The sequence below is a fragment of the Aptenodytes patagonicus genome, chromosome 6, assembly GCF_965638725.1.
Source record: "Aptenodytes patagonicus chromosome 6, bAptPat1.pri.cur, whole genome shotgun sequence".
In the NCBI taxonomy this organism is placed as follows: domain Eukaryota; kingdom Metazoa; phylum Chordata; class Aves; order Sphenisciformes; family Spheniscidae; genus Aptenodytes; species Aptenodytes patagonicus.
In genome coordinates, this window is record NC_134954.1 from 26,443,554 (window position 1) to 26,470,118 (window position 26,565).

General features: G+C 39.0%; 1 protein-coding gene across 1 annotated transcript; it reads right to left on the bottom strand.

The window, feature by feature from the left end:
* Positions 1–1,638: 1,638 nt before the first annotated feature.
* FAM168B (family with sequence similarity 168 member B) lies at positions 1,639–25,880 on the bottom strand. The gene is made up of 7 exons (XM_076341626.1): positions 25,788–25,880; positions 18,766–18,846; positions 15,071–15,154; positions 10,704–10,846; positions 9,558–9,735; positions 8,077–8,206; positions 1,639–6,820 (listed from the first exon to the last, which is right to left on the bottom strand). The coding sequence occupies exons 2-6, from the start codon at positions 18,833–18,835 to the stop codon at positions 8,094–8,096; spliced, it is 588 nt and encodes a 195-aa protein (XP_076197741.1). The 5' UTR covers positions 18,836–18,846; positions 25,788–25,880; the 3' UTR covers positions 1,639–6,820; positions 8,077–8,093.
* Positions 25,881–26,565: the final 685 nt, after the last annotated feature.

The window sequence follows — 26,565 nt, forward strand, 5'->3', positions numbered from 1 at the left end:
AAGCAAGATGTTAGAAAAAGCAAACTTTCTTTTTGTCCATAATTAGTTACAGGAAAACTTGAAACTCAAAACTTCTTGCCTTATTTCTGACAATCGCTAACTGAGCAGTTATTTTTCTGGAAGGGGCTCTGGCTGTTACCAAGTGTTCAAAGCTGCCTCTAAAATGAGGAGAGTTCTTATCAATTCATCTAACCTTCATAGCAAATAACTAACAGCCACTCATCAGCAAGTAAGTGGGAGAGTAATATGCATCACAACATCATTGCAAAATGCATCTGGGAAGAGGGAAAAATCAAACCATTACTGACACACCATTTTGGTAGTTCATGGATACATTTAAAACAAACAAGCAAGAAACCCCATATACAGACTTAGAAGTTCAGTACCACGTTCTTATGAGCATCAGATACAGTATAAGTAATTCTTCCCAACAATAGACCACCACAAGAACAGCTAGACCAGAATCCCTCTAACCCAAGAATGATCAGCATCATTCTAAAGAACAGTATTGCCCCTTTATATCCTCCCAGATTCCAGCAACCCACCGGTTAGGGATTATGAGTTTTCATCGGTTCCAATGATCCTGGGGGGGAGAAACACACCAAAAAAAACCCCAAAACCCCAAAGGAAAAAAAAAAAAAAAAAAAAAAAAACCACAAACCAAAACACCACCAAAAAAAAATATCAAACCACCAAACAAAAAAAAAAAAAAAACCAACAAAAACCACAAAACCCAAACCTATCTCCCTGTAAAATATGTGATCCCAGGATAACTGACCAGCAATTAGCTTGAGGTAAAACGCACTGAAAAAAAAAAAAAAAGAATGTTCCCAGGATTCATAGTGCTTGGCTACTATTTTAGAAGCCAAAGTACTTGACTGAACAACAAAAAAACCCCTGTAGCAATGATCTCAAAAACCAAACGCTATTTCTGCAGTTCGATGCAGTTATTGGCGTTGTACCTTCCTCTTCCACAAGCGTTGGTTTTCACAGGAACATTACCAGGTAAGTTATTGTTATTTTTGGAGACCTACAATAAATGAAAATAACCGGTTAGTTCAAGCAGTATAATCCTGTCCCCCACAAAACATACATACTTCCATTTTAACATTAGTGTCATTTACAGCCACCCACACTCTGAAGAAACAGGATAATTACCCACACCTCACACCTACTCAATTCTTTTCCTTCTGGGGAACATTCAAGACACTGATTTATAACAGCTTTCTGCTCAAGACCTGTCACCTCTGAATCAGCACTGATTCGGTATTAAGTAAATGCTAAAGCATTGTGAAATTTTACATCTGTTCCATTTTCTTTGTTTTAAGCTATAAAATAAACTCAAACCCCAGGAAACGCCTCAAAAGGAAACGGAGCAGGGTTGCACCATCTTTACCATACTCTCAGGCAGGGCAACTTAGGGCACCTTATTCCCCAAGGGAATTAAGGGAAGCCTTTACTACTGTGTTTTGTTAGCCATTAAGAAACCTTATCGAGAAAAGTCACTTCACCAATTTAAATGTTTTGCTCTGATCAGTCACCAGATTTCATTACAGAGTTTCAACATACCGTACTACTATTCAGCAACAGAATCTTTTTTAAAAGGATGTCACCAAAGACAGTAGGAAAAACACACAATAAGCAACACAAGTCAATCTTTATTGAAAACTGAAGTATTAATACATAACAATTCTTGTTACAATAAACGTGCTTTTAAGAATTTAAATCTGAGCTCATCTACTCATTGAATTGCATAAAAAATAAAAAAGTATGAATTTTCACAATTGAACTGGCTCAGAATGGAATCTCCACTCTTTGTGTTGATGCAATAGTTCAATGCAGGAGTGAGTGATGCCTTAAAACTTATTCTGGAAGACAACATTGACCTAAACTTAAAAAAAGTACCAATACAACTGTTCGTAAGACAGTTTTAAAAAAAGTCATAAAAAGGAAACCTGTGTCTATTTCATAACAAACATGGAGAACTATTACTGGGGCCTCTTGTACTTCCATTGCATGCACTCACTTTTTCAAATCTTAGGCATGAGGGCAGCCAATAATAGCATTACAATAAAAAAAACCCACTAACAAATCCATTCTACTTAAAACAAGTCTGTACAGCAGTCAGCTAAAAAAGCTTTCCCAGTTTGCCTGCTAAGTGCCCAAAAGTCACAACAGTTTAGAAAAGTCATGCTCACTTTCTTGATGTTGAAACTTCAGAGCCCATAAATTCTTCAGAATATTTTTTTTAATCACAAATGGACCCTTACTACCTGTGGGATTCAGATGTTTCAGCATTATATTCAACCCACACAAGAAAAGGTTTCCTTGTCCCCAGATAAGCATTGTTCCTCTTCCCTCTCTTCTGCCTACAAAACACGCCTTAGTTTCTCCCAACACCCCCCCAAACAGAGGTGTACACAGCCTGTTGAAAGAGTCCTCACTACTTCAGAGATCTCAGAATGAACTCGAATCTTGGTGAGGCTTGATGCACAAAACTATCCTAACTTTGCTGCAGTTGTTCCTGTTAATTGACATTCTACCTCGTCAAATCTGAGGGTCTCTGCAGGAAGCTTAGAGTTGATAAAATACAAGATTAGAAAGCTGACACTTATTAATGAGAACAATCTGAATGAACTTAAATCTTTATGTCTTTTGAACAGGTGTTCACAAACACTTCAACATGAGGATTAACGGATTGCTTCTGACCCTCTGCACATGCGAAGGTCGGCCAGTGACACCTGCTGGAGAAGGCTGGATACGGATCATGCCTATTTCCTACCGACTACTGCACAAACCACAGCCTGGGCAACTGCAAATTACCATTCAACCACCACAGCATCTGTTCTCTTTCTCCACAAGTTCCAGCTGAAGCATCGCTACTGTTCATGTTCCTAAGATGGGAGGTTTCACATACATGGTATTTACTACTCTCTGGTATGAGTTTAAGCCTAGAGTTAAGTGGTGGTATCGGATCGCTGTGCTTACCTATTCAAGCAAAAGTATATTCTAAACCCAAATGAATGGTGGGTGTATAATACTGTGCTTAAGCACTGGGGAGTGATTCCAAGTAAATTCTGACCATCTCTTGCTCAGATACCTTAAGTGGCCTTACTACCCCAAGGAGCAGTGAAGCCAGAATGCTCCGTGAAGAGTAGTCAACGTTGAGTACCCTGGTATACAACTCTGTACCATGAACTATTCTCAGACAACACTAAGACATGGTGGTACTTACAGGTGGCGGTGGTGGGATTTTTTTTTTTTTTTTCAGTGGATGAAGCCATACAAGGAAGGACTTCAACTAAAATGAAGGATTTTTTTCATCCACCACTGCATCTAAGCATTTAACTTGCATAGTACACTCAAAAAGAAGCTTTCTTGAACAGCATTCCTGCACGTCTCCTAGAAACTTCAAACAGGAGATGGTTACAATAAGCATAAGCAAGATCTAGTAGTAGGTTCTCTGTTTTCCTTCCTAGTGTTTCATTAATCACCACCACGCCACTGACTAGGGCTACACGGTTTTGGTGCCAATTATTAGCCATTTTTCTTTTGCTGCTGCTACATTTAAAAGACATTTTCATCAGTTGTTAATGACATAGGGAATACCTCAGTTTTTAAAAAATACTTTATCTAAACTCAACACCTGAAATTTGAATAAAAAAAAAATTCTTTCTTGGACTTCTCTTTGTTATTGCTGCAACAGTTATTTTCAGTTCCAGGTTTAAAGTAGTACTTTTTTTTAATCATATAAAGCTGCCATAAAAGGTTTTTTTTTTGTTTGGTTTTTTTTTTTTTTTTAAAGAGAAGCTTGATCTGAAATGTCTCTACTGCACTAGCTCTTTTCATTTGCTGAGGAGCTCTAGTGCAAACACATACTGCGTATTTATTTATAAAGGAATTCTAAATAGGGAATGTTATATAAAAAGCAGGAGAGAATGTTTCATAAGACCCTCACTGTGTAAACGCCTATTTAATGATGTACAGTTTCCCCCGCCGCAGTTTTATATCCATGCTTTCTACTATTTGCAACAAAATACCATTAAGATAGTTATATATACACATATTCCCCCCGTCCCCCTGCACTGTGCTTTTGGTTACTTTCCATATCAACTACTGGAGACATGCTCCACCCTCCCAGCAGATTATAATCGATCAAAACTGGAAGGTGTAAGTACCTTTTAAAAAAGGTACAGTTTCCCCCTCGTGGATGAATCCCATAATGCAACTTAGAAAAAAAAGTGCTCAAGTGAGACTGCCTAAATGTTACGGAATATTATATAGAGACCAATTCCAAGATGACATTTAGGAATCTGAAGTTAGAGCAAATATATAGGAAGTTATATTCATTCCTTAACTATTTATCTATTGCAGCATTCACAAAAGTTCTCTCCTATGATTTTCAAAGCTTTAGTTTATTAGGTGATGAGACAGGAGACAGCAAAGCTTTGAGCTTGTTCTTTATAGCTTCTCCCCAATATAGCACTGTTTCATACCTCACAGCTCTTTGTTAAAATCACGCTAAGACAACAAAATGTCACTCTCTACTCGCTAAAATGGACAAATGGCCTGGATTAATGTTCACTGTACTCTCTGGCACACCTGACTAATCAAAGCTGCAAATCTACTACACAAATGGAATTGTTAAACAGACTTGAACGAAGCACTACAGATTCAAATTGTTTGTCTGGGGTTAATTTTCTGCTCCATATAAAAACATATGGAAATCCCTAAGCTGCAGTAAGTGCTCTGAGTAAGGTTTAAAGTACTTATTCCAACAACACAGTTATGTTCAAGGCATTAGAAATAAGGGGGCCGTCCACTGACAGTGATTCATGCAAAATAAACCTGAACATTATTAAACAAAAAAAAAAAGGGGGGGGGGGGGGGAGTAAAATATATGGACAGTGCTTACTGTAAAAAAATAAAGTTGCTGAAGGCTCTAACCACCAATGGGTTATGAAGGAACATAAGCCTCCTGCCAGGGCAGAGTACTGGAATGGCAGCATTAAATCAGCACTGATGCTACCCTGAAGTAGCTGCCAAATCTGTATAGAAGCAGAACACCCCAAAACAAAGCGTAACTAGATATACAACTTAAAAAAATTTACTTCTGAATGGAAATTAACCTACAAGAACAATACAGCCTGATATACCTCTGTGTAAACACTTAAAAGGGAACAACATTTTATAACCATTTACTGCATAATTTATTGCAGGCAGAATGTATCAAAAAAAAAAAAAAGAAAATCGCATCTTTCTGGAGTCGTAAGTCAAGCAGGTTTAAGAAAAACCTTGATTTTATGTGCAATATTCAAATTTAAAAATTTAAAATCTCCCCCATAACAATTTTGGTATACAAATGGGTTCTAAGGCTAGCCCTTTATCCCCACAGCATTTGCTTTGAGGTACTTTTTAAAAATTGAAGTTGCAAGAAAGAATATCAGAAATGACTCATTGCAATGAAATGCTAATCTGCAGTCAGTCTTATTTTATGTGATTCCAAGTGCAATTTAGGAAGTAAAAAAAGAAAATACTAAGAAAACACATCAAAATGCTGTAACCAACAAATGGCTCCTACTTCAATTACAAATATTTTCAGGAAAAAAAAAAACAACTATTTGAAACCTCTATATTCTGGCAGCCCTACTACAGCATATCCATAGTTCATACTGCAAGTAGCTAATAAGGAAATTGTGTTAAAATGATTTGTTCCCCTTTAACATACTTATCAGGCACACAAGCTTTCCTCAGAATAACATGCAGCTGAACTCCTCCTGTTTGTTGTAGAAAGCCCTAGCATTTCTTAAGTTTCAGGAAAGCAAGTTGGATCAACTGCACATAACATTTTCAACTGACTACAACATTCTTTAGGAAAAACAGCACGGATTTCCTGAACTGAGAACTAAAAGAAAGTGTTTTTTCGATCAGTCTGTGTGGCAGTCTCACTTTGACACATCTTGCATCATATGAAAGATAGTACTGGATATGTATTTCCCCAGGACATGCAATTCATTTTGCAGGTGATGTCACCTCCTACTATTCCTAAGAGCCAGTTTTGCCTCAAGGAAGTTTGCTTTATTTACTGGCACACACAGCATTACCTTTGCCATTTCATTCTGATCCTTAAGAACATCTGTATAACACTGAATCCATATAATGAAAACGAAAAGGTATGAAGTAAACTAATTGTGTGCGGGATTTCTACAGCTTGTCTGACTCATTTTCCAGTCACTCCAATTTAGTAGTTGAATTTGAAAAGAATACATCACTTAAATAAAAATATGCCCCTTTTAAACTGGCAACTCCATCAACCTGAAAAAGGCTGAAGCACTTATCTAATGTATATTATGGTATTTTATAAAGAAACTCACTTTCATGATTCTACCTTTTAAGACCCTGCATACATTACAGCAGTGCATTAGTGATACAAGTTGTAAAATACTTTTCTGTTCCTTTGGATTTGCATATGATGGTTTTTGCATCAGTCACTGCAGGTAGATTGAGCAAGCTTTGTTTTTGTGTTTTAACATGCATTCCACTAGATATGGATCAGAATAAATTTATACTCCCTTTTTATCATTATAATTAGCTAAAAAATTGCAAGACAGTCCACAAAACAGGATTTGCTTTAAGACTAACTGCTGGAGTTCCAAGATGTAAGATATGCAGCACTGGAAAATCTTCAGTGATCAGGAATTAGTAGTGTTTAGCCAAGTGTTGAAAGCATTCAGAAGAAAAGTCCTGGTTGGAGGCATGAGGGCTTCAGCACCAACTTTTAAACCTCAATTTCTTGATTGCATATCTCCCATCTTCAAACCTATGTTAAGGGGGGGGGGGGGGGAGGGGGGGAAAGTAGGAAATATTCTCAATTATGTGAAATACTATTTGAGTGTGGCAGAACATTCTAACATTGCATGCACCACACTGATATGCACACACAACAGATATTAAGTATTATATAATGCTACCCTAGCACTTATCCAGTCAACTGAAATCTATAGGCTTCTAGGCTAAGAATTTGCTACATTGATTTTCTCCTGTCATGTCTATTCCAGCTTTCTGTCCTCACTAGTAGTTTTGTCTTAAGTAGAAGATGCAATATTAAAAAGGTATTTTATGCTAAATTTAATTATCAGCAGTCATGAGTTTAGTCACAGCAAAACTCTCACTTTTTATACTCATGTAATATGACATTCTTGGATGAAATATTAACTGCTGAAACAGAAATCCAAAGAGAGTTAAAATAAAGTTAACTTTGTCATAAACTAAATGGACCAGAAGTGAAAATGCCTAGTTCAGTTGGTCTGACAAGTCCTTATTTCAAATGAAGCTGTTCTCAATGTATGCTAAAAACCACAGAAGCAGAAGTGAGGTTCCCAAAAACATTAGGCTTTGTGTCAGTTTGACACACATTACGCCCCCAAAATCCATCCCACCTCATAGCAGACTTCAAATTTAAACACCTTTTCTTGAAACCCATGATCTAAATTTTGGTCCACGCTAGAAACGATCTTCCCATGCTGACTGCAAGAAGTATGAACTGAGACTTACCTGAAACAGAGTGAATATATGAAATTAACTCAAGGTTGTGTATTTGTTTCAGCAGCTTGTGAGAAAGATTCACCTTCAGAGCAAGGCAAGACACTTAGCTTGCCTACATATTTAGCCAATCAAAAATAAAACTACAAAGTTACACACATTGCTTCATTCACAAATCACAGTACTGCTGAATTCAACAATTACCAATGAATCCAAAATACTGAATACATTTAGTCCCAGATGTATTTTAATAAGGCAAACTTGAGGCTCATTCTTTCATATTCGACAATCATGAACCATGAAAACGTTTCATGATTTCTGAAGATACAGACCACTGAAGAAGTCCCACTAGGCTTCCCTCCTTTGCAGGGAACAGCTATTACATAAGCAATAATTTTTGTGTATTCTGACTCAATTAGAATACTGTAGGAATACCCCAGACTGCTTACCTTCTGAAAAATCTCCCCAAAAGAACCTGCAATGCTGTCATTTATAAGAAAGATTAACTGCTTTCAATCTAAATCGGTAACTTACACTGACTGCCAGGATGATCACCACTGTGGGGGCACATAACTATAGGTTGGTGTTCCTGGAGCCCGATATGTGGGCATAGTAACTGGATGAGGGGCTACTGGAGTTGGGGAATGAGTTGTCAACAAAGTACCTAGGATGAAGAGAACATTTTTTTTTCAGTAAGCACAAATTCTAGTACAGGAAAAAAAAAAAAGGAGAAAAAAAGAGTTAATTTTAAAAACAATTACAGCTTGCTCATCTTCCAATTTAAAATTACCAGTATCATTTTGCACTCCAGCCCCAATCTTCCTTCAACCATTTATGCAAGAGGATCATTTTGATGTTTAGTCCAATGCACACAAAGATACTCATTACTCAAAAATAGCTCTAGCAGAAACCCTGCAACATAAGCATTATTCACAGCAAAACTTTTTCCCACAGCAGGCTTTACATGCCATAAGAATATTGGATGGTAGAGATAACTAATTTATTCTGATTTATCAGCCAAGTTCTTGTTTGCATTATTCCAGATAGGTTTTTACAGACTAAGGGGCTTCAGAAAGAAAGAGGCTGAGGTGGCAGGATCTTAGCAGTCTTACTCTACAGCACTTTGTAGAAACAGTAACAAACACCTGGGATAAGCTTGCCCACATACAAAACTCCAATGTTAGCTCAGTTTGTGACGCATAACTTCTCTAGTTTTAAATAATATTAATGATATCCTCAAATTAAATGATAAATTTGACAAGATAAAAAAACAGAATCTGAAAACAAGCTCATGGCTCTCATTTTTTAGATTACTGAATTGAGTGTCCTTTGAGTGAACATGGACATTTCTTCGTGAGCTAACACCCACTCAGTAACAAAGCATGACACCCCCTCAAGTAAACACTCATAGATGAGTCTAGATATTGGTTAAACAACATTTTCTCCAAAACACTACCACTAAAAGAGCGTGGCATTAGGAAGTAGACATCTCTAACCATTGCCTATGACACAGAAGACCTGCAGGTAATGCACACACATAAAATGTTACATCTCAACATACAAAGGTCAGCAATATGAGGGGTGGGCTGAGAACACTGCATTTTCCTCAGTCTTAAGAAGTTGCTGTTTTCAGCTAGGCATAGAGAAATGTATTGAGAAGAGGAAGTCAGACTCTTGACACTGATAAGATGAGAAGCAAAGGATGCAAGAGTAAGTGAAATTCCATACAGATAAAAAGAACTTTTATCATAATACTAATATCTGAAAAAAGGATGCGATATCTCCATCCTTAGAGATGATCAAAATATCACTGAACAAGTATGCAACCTGATCTAGCTGGACCCGCTTTGAAGACGCTGGACTAGATGACCTACAAAAGTCCCTTCTAATCTAAACAATTTTACGATTCTGTCAAGTACACCTCTGGCATCACATTTTTGTAACACAGCTGTGTTCTGTCTTGACCTGAAAGGAGAGCTTCATCAAGAAAACATAAGGGTTATAAGTTCACATACCTGCTGACATTGCCATAGTAGTCCCAGCCACCATCCCCATAGTCACACCGTTCCCTCTTGGTGGCGGAATTGGAGCAGGATACATAGTTGCTGGCATGCCGTTAGGCTGCACAACTGTGGTGTGGTGAATTACGTGGGGTGGTGCTGCATATAAAGGCTGTGTGTAATAAGTGCCTTGCTGTTACAGAAAAAAAGTAAGTTAAGTAATTATAGTATATCTGGTGGAGAAGATAAATGATGTCTTCTTTCATGAATGTATCATAAAATAAAAGCATTATTCTAAAGATGCAATGTGTTTACAGAGCAGAAGCCAAAACATTCATTTCAACTATTCCAACTGCATTTCACTGGCAAACTTTTTAACATTTATCCCCTTTCTAAGGCATTTAGGATAACACTCAAAAGCAGGAACCTTTGTAGAACTCCAATGCCGACTACACCTTTGGCAATAAGGGCTCATTCATCATTCAGTCCCTTTGTTTCATATCTTTTCATATATTAATCCATGACAGAACTTCCCTCATTCTTTCACAACTTTTTATTCAGCTGCTTTTAGTTAAAGAGCCAAAGGGTTTTGACCAAATACGCTAAGCAGATTCGATAAACCTTGTTATGTGCTTATTAATTCCCTTCAGCTACTGCATACACACCCGGCAAGTTTCCTCTATGCAAAAAGAGGGCCAACTTTTCCCCAAAATATCATGTTTACTGAAGTGTCTTCATTCTATCCTTTCTAATAGTTTTCAACAGTTTGCCTAGTATGAGACTTGGTAACTCCCTGAATCACAACAGAGGCTTCCTTAAAAAAAAAAATTAATGCAAGTTATGACAATTTTTGACAAAATGAAATCAGGATATGGTAGTTATAGCATCCAGCACACATTTTTAAAATTAAACTGAATCTAGTGTCTCTTCAAAGACTGAACATGTTATTAGTAAGTGCAGAGTAACTGTCATGTGAGAGAATGTAAAAGTGCACTTACACACACTGTAAATCACTCTATTAAGAATTCTTACTGTAGGCAGCTAAAAATTCTCTCCATCCACGAAGAAATAAATGTGATGTAAAGTTAAGAGTTCAAGCAGATACTACAAGGTAAACAAAATAGTATCCAAACAGACAGTTTTTTGGTTTTGTTCATTTACCTGTGCATATGGATTCTGCTGTGGATAGGCACTTCGAACTGGGTACACAGCAGTCTGATAGGGATTTGGTGATGAAGAATATGGTGGCACTGCACCACTAGTGGGTGAACAAGATACTTTATATGGGGTGCCTGGTGTATAACCTGAAACAAAGGTAAATCTGCATTAAAAACATGAAAAACAAGTGTCAGTACACTGTTTTCTAAAGTCAGAGGTAACAATTTTCTTAATTTCCAAATTCCTTCATCTTCATGTGAGTACTTAGTAGGCTAGTGTCAATAGCCAAGCACAAGTTCTATCATTTACATAATACTGATAACAGTGAAAATAATACTTGACTGTGTCAATTAAGCATGAAAAGTTAACTGTATTTTTGCACAATTTGCTTTTCAAATTTATGTATATAGGATAAAAAAGTGGATTTGGATTTTTGTAGTAATATCATTAAATACCTGGATTTGGCATATTAGGCAGCATTCCCACATAGGAAGATTTGGTACATGTTAGCATCAGCCCAGTTCTCAACGCACCCCAAATTGTACTGGCAAAACATAGTTAACTGACCCGCAGTTACCTTCTGTAGAAGATGATACAGCACAAGAATAACTTAATTTCAAAAGTCAGAATCATGTAAAGAGCTCAAGATGGATTTCCAGAGAGACATAATCTGCAACCTCCATTTCAACTTATGTTTATTCATATTTGTTTTCTGGCATTTTCTGAACTGGCTAAAATAAATATGAAAAGGCCATACCTTTGAAACACAAGCACTGTAGAGTTCATTGCAACTGCAAATCAGACTTCGAAGGCACTTTAGTATCTTTAAATCTCCTTTTTGTGTATTACATACATAGACATACCCTTAGTCATCACTTAAGAATTCTTTTTATACATTACAATAAGACTTCAGATGCCATTAGAAAGAATTTTTCATTCCTATTACAAGGCCCCCAAAATCAGTCTGCCTTGTAAATGGTGGGAACTGTTCAATTTTTACAGGGATAAGTAGCAACTGCTGGCTCAGACCCTGCCTAAAGACAGTTCTTCCGTAATTTCTCCAGCCCTCATCAGACAAGGTCTCAGGATAACAGAACAAGGGCTTGATGAGGCATGGAGGAGATCTATGAAAAGCACCACTGCTGCTGCACGCTACACTCCCAAGATTATATTATGGTTTAATGGCCAGAGTGGGAATACAAATACCTTAGCAGCAGCATCCACCAGTAATGGCATTTAGGGTAGTAAACAACAGGCATGACCTATTCTGGAGAAAGCATCAAAGCCCTAGCCTGTGCTGAACAGATCTTGGGTGTCATGCAGGTCCACCACAGTAGGAGACCAAACATCCACAGATACGATTTCTATTTAGTTGGAATTGTACAAACCAGTACTAGAGCAACACAAGGAAGAAAAAACACCTGGTAATTATAGAAAAAAAAAAATGAGACTATCAGAATAGAGATTAGGTTGACTTTAAAAACTGTCTAGAATGTGCTGACTTCAATACAGAGAACAGATCTGAAGCCATATACCAGAGAGAACACTGGCATTTGTGTTGTGAAAAATCAGTCTGTGCAGACAGCATGATGACAGATAACCATTCTTTTTGTAGAAGTCTGAGCTTCTTTCCAATTTCATTCCACCCTTCAAATTGAAAATTGTTAACGAAGAAATTTTTCTTTTTTTTTTTCTTTCTTTAAATAGAATTTATTACCTTTAGAGACACTAAAGAAAGCTACCACAGCACTTACGCTGAACTCTTGTTTTTAGAGATCCTAAGTATTTGAAGAATAGAGCATGCTGAGGAAGTAACTTCTATTTCTAGTATGGGGAGCTATTTGTGTTGAAAGACTCAGCTACAAAATGCTGAACATGAAGCATTACTACTGAACTACAACTATGTCGTCAGTCAAGCCCACTCTCATTCTAAAAACCCACTGATACAGCTGCACAAGCAATTTAACTTTCATTCTTGCAAAGTAGTACATCTGTACAAGAGGTATTCTGCCTTCCCATTTAATTTTTTTCTCCTTTACAGGGAGCAAAGACCTTAAAAGTAAACCACACGGTTATTCAAAAACACGGAAATTTGAGAAAGATACCTGTAAAAAGGTACCCTTTCTGAACAGCAGTGGCACAGCACATTCAAATACTGCTGCGTGATATAAATTTACAAAAGCTTTGATTCTACAAACAAGCAGTTACATCAGAAAAGTTAAAAAGAAATAAATAAAATAAATCCTGGCTGTTAGGACAAAGTACTTCAAGTTGTTATCTGCCTGAATTAGACATGGGCATTTTGCACTTTAGTTCATAGCTTAAAGAGCAGCTAAAAATTAAAGCTATTCTTAGTTCCGAAATAAAAGCTTATTTTCTATTCAACAGCAATAAAGACTCTAATAGTACTAGCTTTAAAAAAAATTAAGGACATTTGAAGATGTTATATGACTTCTATACGTCTTTATTCCTTTTCCACATAAAAGTGAAACATTTCTTACTCTAACTTTGTTATATAGCATGAGATATATTCCAAGATTTATCAATACAAACTAATCTTACAACATGATTAAGTCTAACAAGTAAAGAAACTTCCCCAAAACCCATAACCTTCTGTTACAACATAACTGACACGGAGGAAGAAAACCCAATCAACTGGATAAAAACCATCAGTCTCGTGATTTGGTAAATTGATTACATGCAGCTTATCTTCACCTTCCTGCAGTAGGCTCTGGAAACTGCAACCAGTAATAAGATGAACTACCTTTCAGTTATCTGATCCTAGGATCAAAAGTTACAGCTATTCCTCAGCACAGCTGCAGGAATCCTGATGATATATACAATGGAGCACAGTGATGGGTCTGCCTTCTAAGGTAATCTCAACCATGAAACTGAATGGCCTATTAGTAATACAAGCCGATAATAAAAGCCCACATAGGGTTTTGATTCCCATGCTAAGAGTTATACCCCTGATGGGAACTGCTCTCCCTTGAACATCACGCTCAAAAAAGTTCTTAAGCAATCCAGTGCAAATGCAAGCTGGTACCCCTAGATATGATACTTGCACAGAGGCAATACCCTATCCAAAGGATAGATTTTTTTTTTTTTTTAAATTACTGGAACTTATAGTATCTATCCGCTTCCCTACCTTCAAGACCGAAGCCAAGCCAAAATCAGTTCTGCACTCTCTATGCCTCTAAGCGGAAAACTGAACGCAGACACAGGTTGTACCAACTAGAATACTCCAGAGTTCCAAGGAAAGCTACACAGCTACACACTTTTAACAGGTTCTGCAGGGAAACATTTTAGATGACTTACTCCCTTGCCTCAGTAATTGCTGCCACACCCTTTTACGAGTCTCCTGGTAATTAACAAAATGCTGTATGTTACAAACATTGAACTTCAATATTGCAAGCAGGCTTCCACAACATAAGCTTCCCCATTTCATGGAGCATCCTTTCCTATCCCCAGAAGTTGCACAAGGGCATTCAGGGACAAATTTAGTTATGTGCCATGTGTATCTCTGAAAAACTGGCATAATACATGCAAGTGAAAGAGCTCCTGAAGATGGCCCAGATCTACATTAACAAAGCAACGTAAGGAATTCCTTAGTATGCAAAATAACCCCAGGGAGAATACTGTTCTATCAGATGTATGTTGCTGGTTCAAGTGGAAATTAAATGCTACCAGTTTCTGTTTTGTTTCAAGCATTAGTGCATCAAAATCATCTTCTATTAGTGAAAGCAGAACTACATAAAAACAACTTAGGTGAGTGCTTTGGTTTCTCGTGTCTGTTTTTCCATCTCCCTTTTCCTAGGCTCATCACATTCCCTTTCTCTTAAATAACAAACATGCAAGTGTAGTGACCTAAATCCTCCCCTAATATCCACTATGGACAAAACAGTTTTACCCAGACAATTAGTTCATGGAAGACAATTTTAAGGGCAGAAAGAAGGCAGCAAGCTGAACTTGGAAAGAGATATCATTTAAGAAAAGGATGAAAAAGAAGAATTTTGAAGATGACAGAAGAAAAAACAGAAATCTGGAAACAACCAGTAGGATGCAAAGCAAGCAGAATCGAGAAGGAAGTAGTCAAGGGAAATGTGACACAATCCTCAAGTATCAGCCTGAAATATAGAAGCAACAGCTAAAAACTCAGCTTCTCCCTTCTCTGAAGGTGAAATCAGTAGGACTTAAGACAAGATTATACTCATTTTAATTTACGAGATGATTCCTTGTGAGTCATATTCAAAGTAATGTAAAACTTATCCCACAGTATGAGTTATCGTAAGCCCCTACAGCTTTTCCTTTCTTGGTTCTAACAACTTCCAAACTTCAGGTTACTGCTTTGACATACCTATTACACATACCTGTTTGGAAGGTAGGATTTGCTCCAGGATACATATTAGGGGAATAGGCAGGAGCAGCTGCTGCATAGCCCATTGGGAAGCCAGCTAGAAGAAAGCATATGTCAAAGTTATTTTCTAGACTGACTGCACAGTCTAACTAGACTTTACTCTCAAAGATTCTCGCTGTACATCTTTTAATTGAGATGAGCTAACAGATGGCCTTCAATCACACCTCCTCAACTAAAACACCGGGCTCCTCTTCTCTCAAGCCACCTGAAGCTGAATGCTAGATGTAGGGAACAGCTAAGGAGTCACAAGTGCCATTCTCCCTTACATGCCTGTTTCAGCAAGTCTCAAAGTTGGCCAAGTAACTCTTAAGTTAGTTGGACAACAAAGTTTTGTGCAACTATCCAACCCTCCTCCCCCGCAAGTTTTAAGACCTGATGTACATAAAATATTTATCTGAAGGGACTTTTTCACAGAAATAAATCCCTAGAAGTCAGAGTGACTCTGACTCTCCAGATCAGAGATATCACAAGTAGAGAGTACAAAGCAACCTTAGGTAGTCTAAAACGCTTCTTGCATTTGACAAAGATTTGTTATTACACTCAGGTATCAAACAAGCTCACCAGTTTCGGGCATGTACTATGACAGTTAACAGTAACAAGTGATTCACCGAGGTATCGGCAAAGTGGTAGGTAAACACTTCTACACCAGAATACGAGAACCACTATGGCTGAACTAACATCGCAATATACTGGCCTCCAACACAAGGCAAAAACCAGCATTAGCAGAAGCTACAGTTACTTAAAAGATACAAAGTTTGTTTAGATTGTAGTAAGTGAAATTGCTGAATTAATCATAGCTATTAATTTTTCCAGGAGCTTATTTACATTATTCCAAACTTTAAAACTGAGTAATGTCTGTATTTAGAAAGACAGAGTTACTACCACATTTTGTTATCAAGATATAAAGATTTCAACTTCTCCAGATATAAGTCAATTACCATTTGCATATTCACTGTCAGGCTTAAAGCTGCTAGTTTTAAATGGCTATTCATATTTGAAGGGTTTCTATTTTGCTATAAATCCCAGAGTCCTTAGCAATTACTCCTAACAATAACAATTCCTTAGCTCAGGACTATATATGCTAACCTAGTTTTGTAAAGCACTCTGTAAACATATCAAGTGACATACACTTGGCACTACTATTAGGTGGTCAGCATGGCTAAGACTAAGAAAAGCATTAGGCTTAAAAATCAAAGGTAAAAATAACATATCCAATTCATAACAACTTTTCAGAGTGTAAATAGCTCTTAAGATTTCAAATTCACAAGCTGCTAGTGAAAAGCTTTAGTACAGCTTTACACGTTACTCAAACTGACTACACATCTGCAACATTATTTATGTTGTATACATTTTCAGTCCTCTGTTCTTTCTTCACAGGTTTAGCTCAACAGTAGAGCATTCTGAGCTGCTCAAGAATCAAGTCGTTTGTGAAAAATGCAACTACGACAAGCAGCAGTTTTAACTTCTACACAGAACTTTCATCCACGTGAGAACATTTGGATATTGATTCCTTGCTACGGTAAACCCATCCAACAACCTTAAAATAGGTGTAGTATAATATAAACAGCTATTAAATATGCAACAGCTTTAGAAACATGGTGCCTTTAAATAATACATTCCACATAGCGGTAAGTTCATTACTTTCTATTACCATGTAACCAATGTAAATTCAATGATTGTGAATGGAGAATCTGTAGCTTTTAAATTAGGAGAGGCAAAGAAGGGAGACTTAGTCATGAAACAATTTAAAAAAAAAAAAATCCTAAAATGCAAGTCTACTTTTTGTTTTAGAGAATGTGTTTCATGTTTATCCCATGATCTTTTAAGCACGAACCAGGCAGCTCAGCAAACTATCTGTAACAGTGTAACACTGTAGAACTTACGGACCAAGCTGAATTCAAGGGTCACAGTTGTGTAAACTGACTGACTGACTGCTGTAAGGAAGAATTTTGAGCGATCAACTTGTAGCATGACATTTAAGGCACTTCTATAACAATTCTACTTCAATTCCACATATTTTAGTTATGCTAATTTACAACCAAGTAAAGACTGGCAAATATACCGTACCTATATATATATTAGACTACATATTGAATTATAACAGTAGAATAAAAGATTAGAAGTTGTAATGTTGTTTAAACTGCTATTTATGAATCTACAGTAGTATATCTTACTAAGTAAATTAAGGTACCACTTAGATTAGTATAAACAAGAGCTTCAATGCAATGTGTAAATGGTTGTAAGTACATTTTCTAAACACAGATTTATATTAACCAGGGTTTCATTTGAATAGAGATAAAAATACAAAGTTATATTTAAATAATTCATAATAAACTTTATCTAAAGCAAAAGAAAGCCTTGAAAAAGCAATCTATTATGAATATAGAAATAATTCTACTGTAACTGATATTAATTAGTAAACCACTGCTGCTTGCCTTATAGTAAAATTGCTGCAGTCCATATAACTAAGACAGTTACAGAGAATAAAACCATCCTGCGGGACTTATGGTTACACATCATCAGCTTTACAATTTATTACCGCACCATTTCAGTCACTCAATAGACTTAAAAACATTGCAACACGGTCTGTGTTTTCCCCTTGTAATTACTGTACGAATCAAGAAAGGTACACTAGATTGAGGAAAAAATTAAAAGTACCTGAAAAGCAAAAATAAAAATTAAAAGGTTTGAGATGATCAAGTCAACAGTAAAGAAAGTTCATTTATGCACCAGTATTTAGAAGAAGGAACAGAGAAAAGTAGAACAGGAAAACAGGAACTCCAGTACACTACCTAAGCCAAAAAACAAATTTAAAAACTGTAAATACTAGTAGGAAAATACAGTACAGTGGCACATAATGATTTCTAGCTCCCAGCACAGACATCAACTGAATCACAAAACAGCCTCCCTGTAAAAGCTACAAAAGTTTAATTGGTTATGATACATAAAATCCGAGCTGAAAGACCCTCCAGCCTCTCCCAGGATGGAGTAATTCCCTTACCCCGCAGATACCGGGGAAAAAAAAGACTGCATCAAGACATACTGCTTGAAATGCCTCACAGAGGCACACAGCCCTTCTCTTCGGCCTTCCTGGAAAATGCTGTCCAAATCTAATTATTGCCTTATCCAACTTCTGAACTATGGGGACATCAGAAATGAAGCCTGCTCACACGCACACATTAGGAGATGAGGGGGAAAAAACTCTAGTGAGAAACTTGGAAGCCAAATGAGAAGCAGAGAAAGCAAGAAATACATTTAATTTCTGTTTTTAAAACATTTTTTGGCCATTTTCTTGGTCCCACCTTTGATGCTATGCTTCGGGCAGTCATAAAACAGCATGAACAAGAATTAGAGGATAGAAAGGTTAACAGTGCCAGCCAACTAGCAGCAGAAATAGACTGACTCCTCTTCTTGCAGGGCGTAATTATTAGAGCTCCTGAAATAAGCTGCTTTGGAAGAGATACTGAAGTTAGAAATATAACAGAACAACTAACATCACTATTGAAATGTCACTTTTTACATTTAAAAAACCCCACCCAAATCCCAAAACAGATTACCATACATGAAGCCATTCATAAGTGACTATTTCTTCTTGATTACAAAGATTAGTGTAACTGAAACTCATTAAAAAAAAACAGAGTTCCTTACCTGGATAACCAATTCCTTTGGCATTTGCATAGGGAACCCCAGAAGATCCAGGGCTATACACAGGATTCATGATTTCAGTAACTGAATCCAGGAGGGGAAAAAAAAAAAAAAAAGTATTTACTCAAGTATAGGGAAAGCTTTAAATCTCAGCAACTAAAGTGGAACTGGAAATGGGGGAAAGCATATCAGAAGAAAAAGTAACAGAGGAAAAAGCAGCAATTCCACTACTCACCAACATTAAAAATGTAGCTACAAGCAAGAGAGAGCCACTACAGAAGTAAGTTTCAAAGCATCACAGCGCTCAATCGGCTACAGAATGTCTCAGGGATGAAACACTCCCTGTTGCAGAGCATGCTTTCAAAACATTTCCATCCCTAAGAGCTCCCCCATGGCATGCAAATCTATAACCCACTGCAGGAGTTCACATGTGTTGGACTTCTCCCCCCATGTCATCTATCATCTGTCAATCACTTACCTATCTACCATCTAGCAATCTTGGTTTCTTCCCATTTCTTTCCTAAAGCATCTAGCCAAGGGATGCAAATACTTATGGTCTATTACCACTGCCATTTCAAGCCTGGGATTCCAGTCCCTTACCAGCACCAAATTCATCCACTGTCAACAGCCCAAGTATTACAGAAGTAAGTGGCAAAAGATTTTCTGTATTAGACAGCTAGCTCACATTTATTTATTTGTTTACTTGCTGCTAAGTTCTTCAGAGCCTATGACAAGCTGACAGTTGGGTCCAGTCATTTCTGAATTGTGTACTCATGCACCAAAAAGGCACCTACAGCTAGCATCACTGGCAGGAATAAAACGAAATCCCCAGTTCTAAAAAGGAACACCAAGGAAAATAAAATGGCATTGAAGATGCTTCTCAAATTTTTCTAGTACACCTATGTACTTCTAGGAATATAAATCACTGCAGCACAGCTCACAAGCAAGCCCACCAGGTGCCTCTTATAAGAGTACTGTTTGCACCTACTTTTCTAATATTTTAGAAAAAAAATCCCTGTATTTTAACCCCAATACTGTCAATCATCTGGTTTTCTGTATATGTTTACATTTACCACTTCTCTTCCTGCAAGTGCACACTTTTCACTACAAATAGCCTCCGACAGCAAGACAGGAGGGCACACTATGAAACCAGACTTTCTTATTAACTGTTAGTATCTGATACTTGAGTCACTTCCTCTTCTACATCTTGAGATGCTGTCTTACTTAAATGAACATTGTGTTAAGCAGTTTAACATAGTTTAACAGAATTTTGTAAATAAAGTTTATGAAGCAAGAAAAAGTCATAATTATGCATGCACTACTTTAGTTACAGAATACGTTATGGCAGGAATCTGAGTTAAGTTTATCAGTATAGCTGCACTGATAAACTTATGTTAAGTGACTGTATAAAGCATAAATAGTTTGCTTTTTAAAGCAACACTAAAAACAGCTCTGTGCCAAGAGTTTTAGCAGCACCTAGTACACAACAGAAGTAAGAGAAACATTTGTGCAAAATTAGGAAATCAGAAAGTAAACACTGTGAGAAAGTTTATCATGTTTCACAAAACACTCAAAACTCGCTCTAAGAGAATTACAAGATTCACCAGTTTCTTGGACTCCCTCCCCCCCACACCCCCTTAGCAATAATACTAACTTAAATAGAATTGCTTTTACTTTTTCCAGCTTCATACTTGATTGCATATCAACACAACAGAATCCATTAAGAATGAGTTAAAAAACAAACAACCTGCCATTTACATCGCTTAGTACGAGAAAGTTCCCCAGAGCAGCATGTTTTAATCACCTGACGAACATCAAAAAAAGAGTTTGACACAAATCTCTTTGGAAATGTTCTACAGCAAACTAGTCGTCTTCAAGTATAAAGCATTATATTCCACTGAAGCCCCGTGGAGTTTTAATAGCATTAACTCTTCTGCACCATAACCAACAAGCATATTTTGCTGGACTAATATTTCACTGTAGCAAGACTGTTCTTTTTTCCCCATACTTTCTTTTATGTATCCTCCTTTCTAAATAAGAACTCTCATTTACATGAAAACTTTCAGTCTGTTCCCTTAATATTTCCCTGCATTTCCTTCTCATTCACATCTCTGCTCCTCTTTCAATGTTGATTTTGTCACATTTTGTCTCTAAACTTACAAAATCCGTAAGAGGTTCAAGCTTCACTTCAGTTTCAGCATTTCTGAGTTGTGGGGTAAAAGTCTTAAGGGAGGTGGATATATCCTTCCACTCAAATATAAACAGGACTCTCCCATACCCCCATATCCCTACAAATATGCTGCTCCTCCTTGCAGTCTCTACAGCAATTAGGAGGAAAGAAGACCCTGTAACCCTCTCACCATTCTGAATGGCAATGAGAAGAAAGAAAGAAAGAGGACTGGAAAACCAGCCAGAGCATTCTGCGAATATTTGGGTAAAATATAAGAACACCACCCAACTATTAGAAGTAGCCGGTGACTGCAGAAGAACACAAGGACGTACATTCTGAGGGATTACTTAAACAGAAGCCATACAAAGCTGAAAAGGTACAGAAAATGAATAGAAAAGGTCAGACAACTCATCAGACTTGATCTCAAAGAAAGTGCAGATTAAGAGAAAGGAATTCCACTTAAGTAAGGGGGAAAAAACCTATGGCACTGGGAGCCTGCAAGCTGCCTCTTACTGGAAACAATGTCAACTTCCACTTAAAATGCATCCATACTTCAAAATTTGTGTGTGTACACACACACACATTAATTCAACTTTGGTTGAACAGGTACGTACTTTCACCACTTTTGCTTTCACACTCTAGCTTTCACCACTGAAATCCAAGTAGAGCTCCACCAGCCTACAAACAGTGCTTAACAGCTTTTGTAATGCAGACAAAACTTCAGATCACTTCTAATTAAAAATAATTATTTTCAGGTCTTCTCTGAAGGACCCAACATGTGTAAGTATAATTATATAGTATTACCCAGTGGTTGCAATCATCCCACTCTTACCGTAATTTCACTTGGAAGGGCATCTGTTATATTGAAATACAGAACCTTGCAGTCCGCTTCCCTGTAACGCTTAAAGTCCACATCAAACGCTAGGGAAACTAGTATAAAGTGAACCCAAAGAATCGTGGCTCTCAACCTTTTTGCTGGCATCCCCTCCAAAGCATTCTCATGTTAATGTATATGCAAATAAGTGTCTGCTGTGCATCATCTGTATATAAATTGCACAGAGTCAACTGTATATAAATTTCAGCTGAAAGAATTAGTTGACTGTAATGAAGGTAATCATACTTATTAAAGATGCTCCGATTAAAGACTATGCAAGCATGCTTGGGAAGCACAAATGCTTCACCTTTCATTCTTGCCAAAGCCTAACAATCAAACTCAGTTTTGATCAAGCCTGTTAAATCTCATCTTGGGACAGATACCAGGACAACTGTCCTCCTCTTAAATCCATGTTTCAGGAAGCTGAGCACAAAGGCCAACCGCTGTTGATGGTGAAGCTCCAGCACTCCGAATTAGATACGCTTTTGCATGTAGCTTTTCCTGCTACACTGAGAATGAGCACGTTTCTAGGAAATTCTGCTTTTAAAAATCATTTTACAGAGATGCATGCAAAAAGAACACAGATCAATGCAAATACTGCAAAACAAACTGCATATTCCTTTCTAACAGATTTATTTTCTTACTATTTATTTTCAAAGTTGTGCAGAAACACTATCAGAACAAGATCTTCTGAATGCCACTTTGTGCTCATTTTATGACAATTCTATCAAATTCTATCAAATATCAAATTCTATGGGGAAGAATCTCCCTTAAGTACCTTGCCTAAAGCACACTATTGTGGTTCACTAATGCTTTCATTCTTGGAACTTAAGCAGACTCACACTAAGTCATTATAGCATTTAACATCTATCCATCCTGGAATACTTTTAGAATGCTGTTCACTATGAAACTGTACAAACAACCCAGTTTCCGCTTACATACAATTCCTTAACAAAGTAATTACCATCTTAATGTTCTACATTTTACCCATTTGATTTCCAGTCAAAGCTTAATATAAGTAAAATGCAATTCCTAAAAGTCTGGTAGTTTGTAATGTAAAAAAAGTCATTTCCACTGCTAAGTAACAAAGAAAATAGTTCAGGAGACTTCTTCTCTTCAAGTAACTGACAATGATTGAAGTCTCAGTTGCACTATGTTCTGTTAAAACTTCAGCCACCAAAATAGGCCCTTTGATGCAAATCCTAGGCCAAAGAACAAGCACTTTTGTCACAATTACTTTAAAAAAAGAGGGCTCATATCAGCAGGCATTCAAGACTTCGTAAAGTCTAAAACAACACTTCCCACGCTGCACTGGTATTTGCAGGTAGCGCGTGCTTCATTTCTTCCATTCATCCAAGACCTCAAAAAAGGTCACTGAATTTTACCAGGAAGCAAGCATGAGCCCTGTTCAGAACAGGGCATGGGTTTATGGTAGTCCACGATTGAAGCCAGCTGGAATCAATGCTTACACAGAACTGCCATGCTTCTGGCAAGCAATCCCGCTCCCAGCACTGGCACTCTAACCCCTCAGTAAGTTACATCAGCTAAGTCGGTTGGCAGAATTCTGGGTTTTGCTGGGAGTTTTTTGGGCAGAGGGTTGCTATGTTTTCTTTCTACCAGCTTGAGAGAGCTGAGACACATTACCAAATGGCTAAGACAGCACCAGTTCCAATGCAAGGAAGGGAGCAGGACTGGATAGTGAAGTTGACTGAAGTTGTAGAACCACAGCCTAGAAAAGGACAATTAACAACTTTGCCCAAAGTTCACACAAAGTAAAATACAAAGCTGGAAACATCATTCACATGCAAGTCTTCCTTCCCTGCTCGAGTTACAAGATGTTCTTGTCATAAAAGAGAAAGAATGAGACACCTGCAATCACCCTTCTATGTTTTCTGTGTGCAATTTTTTTTTTTTTTTTTAAAGACTACAAAGGAATAGAGCAGTTTAGACTTTTTAATCCTTTCTAATGAATACAATTCTCATCCATAAGCCTATTCTACTAGTGGTTTGTTGTTACCTTTTTTTTTTTTGTTGAGTAACAGATTTGAAATTCACATACATTAACACCAATGCTACTTGTACCCAGTATCAGTAAGGACAGAGACAATATGATTATATATTAAAGATTCAACAGAATTAGTTCTATATGTCATTCACAAAAAGAAAACCTATACCAAAAATTTAATACTAAGATCCTGCTCGTGAACCAACTTCATTTGTACATTAGTGGCATTGTTCTATTCTTCCAAAAAAACAGAACATTACCAAAACCTTTTTTCTTCAAAAAACCCACTACCTATGGAAAGATTAAACAAATGGCCCAGCATTTCTCAAAGCCTACAGTTTCTGTTGTTGATACTGCACAAGGGGATAAAAGTTGTCAGTTCCAGTCCTTGGATCTCCTGCATAACTTTGAGATCGTACATTCTTATTTCAAAGAAGTGGAGTAGTGCTGCGAAATCGTCGGTTCCCCACAGTAAGAATCTTAGAAGCCTGTCTATTGCCAAATTTAGGGGAAGTTAATCCCCTTAATAAGAAACAGGGAAAAAAAAAAATCAAATTGGAAGAATAAAAAACTTCACTACATGAAGGAATCATATTCACAACTTTTTGGTTAAATCCTGAAGCTCTGCTTCTTGGTAAATTTTTATCCTACAAAGCATTTTTTCAGGAAGTTCATTTTCAATTTATTCCATATTCCTTTCTGCAATAAGATGAAACTGTCACAAGTTGCAAACTCAGATAGAATCTCCAAAAGCCTCTTAATTCCTCCTACTTTTTAACCTGAAAGTTGAAGTGCGTAATTACTACCACAAAAAGTACAGGTTAGGAAGTGTGCGTTATAGGAGCATGGAAGTTTTGTGACACTAATAATTATACATCTTACAGTGAAATCACATTAGAGCAGACAGAAAGTCTAGTCAAATTAGGTAACACGTACACTACTACTGAACATTTAAGAACAAATTAAATCCAGTTCTTCTCATGCTGAGAGTTGTATACCACCTCCTACATAAACCCCAGCTTTTTACATTTCTCAGAGCACAGATTTCATCATTTGACCAGTGTTTATGGTTTGGTTCCAAACGTTCTAGAGAAGCACCGAAAGCACGGTTTGCACCAGGCATTTTTTCTTTTTGTCTCACAACTCTTCCTAGAAGCTACAGATGACTAAAATTTTATTCCTTCCTCCAGCTCACAGATACAAAGGTAACTTGGCAGATACAGCAGGCAAGCTGCACGCAGCCTTTCGCATGCAGCTGAAGCTTACTGATACTATTCATTTGAAAATCCAACCGACTGATCCCCTCGTGACGCCATACTGAATTTTTATGAAGTCATCAACTGGACGATCTTCAGCCTACACCAATAAACCAGCATTAAAGACGTCCCCTGCATTCAAAAACAACCTACCCCACAAAGGTAACCTGAGCTCCCGGCAGCGACAGAAAAGCAAAAGGGGACGAGACCCAGGGCGGCCGCGGGCCCTGCCTGCACCGGTGCCGCGAGGCGGTTGGTAACGGGCTCCCTCCTCAATTAGCCCATCACCGCCACCATTTAAAGGCCATTTTGGACACCTGTTACGGAGAGCTCTCCAACCCCCGAGCGACGCTGAAGGTTACTCGCTGCCCCGCCTGGCGGAGAGCGGCGCGCAGCTGCCCGCCGGGCCGCAGCGCTCTCCCCGGCATCACCCGCACCGCTGCCCGCGCCACAGCGGCGGTGCTGGGGCCCGCCCCCCGCCCCTGCGCCGGGACCCGGGACGGCGGCGCCGCCGCCGCGGCCCCGCCGCCGAAAGGGTCGCCCGGATGGCTGAGGGGGAGCCGCGAAGCGGCGCGGCCCGCCCGAGAGGCCGGCGGCGTAGGCCGCGGAGGAGGCGCCGGGCCCGGGCTCCCTTACATAACGGGCCCGGCGCGGCGGGGAGGAAGGAGCGGCTCCGGAAGCCGGCGCCACCCGCGGCGGGCCTCGGCGCCTCGCACTCACCGGGCTGCGGCGCTTCGTGGTGGCGGCCCGGCCGTCGCTGGCTGTCCCGGTGCGTGCGTGCGTGCGTCCGTCCGTCCGTACGTACGCGGGTGAGGGGGGAGGAGGCGGCGGCGGGGCGGGGCGGCGGGCGGAGCCGGGCGGGCGCTGCCTGCGCGGGGCGGGGGGGGGGGGGGGGGGGGGCAGTGGTCGCCGGGCGACTCCGGCTCCTCCGCGCCGGCCGCACCGAACAACTGCGCACCGACCCAGCCGCCGACGTCACTTCCGCGGGGGAGGGGGCGCGCGCACCTAGCCAAGGGGGCGGAAGCCGCCGTCACGTGCACGGAAGCCCCCGGGTGCCCCCCCTCCGCAGCACGTGACCCCGCCTCCCCGCCCCCGCCGTTAGCGGTGGCGCTGGGCGAGGCGCGCGGGGCTCGCGGCGCCTCCGGGCCCGTCAGCGCCGGTCCGCGGGGCTGCGGTCGAGCAGCGGCGGGACTCGCGGAAGGGCAAAGGGAGTTAAAGCGGGTCTCAACTCCAGAGACTATCAACTCCACAACTCTCTCTCCCAGAGAGTTGTGGTGAATGGAGTTCAATCCAGTTGGCGGCCGGTCACGAGCGGTGTTCCCCAGGGCTCAGTTTTGGGGCCGGTCTTGTTCAATATCTTTATCGATGATCTGGACGAGGGGATCGAGTGCACCCTCAGTAAGTTTGCAGACGACACCAAGTTGGGCGGGAGTGTTGATCTGCTTGAGGGTAGGAAGGCTCTGCAGAGGGACCTGGACAGGCTGGATCGATGGGCCCA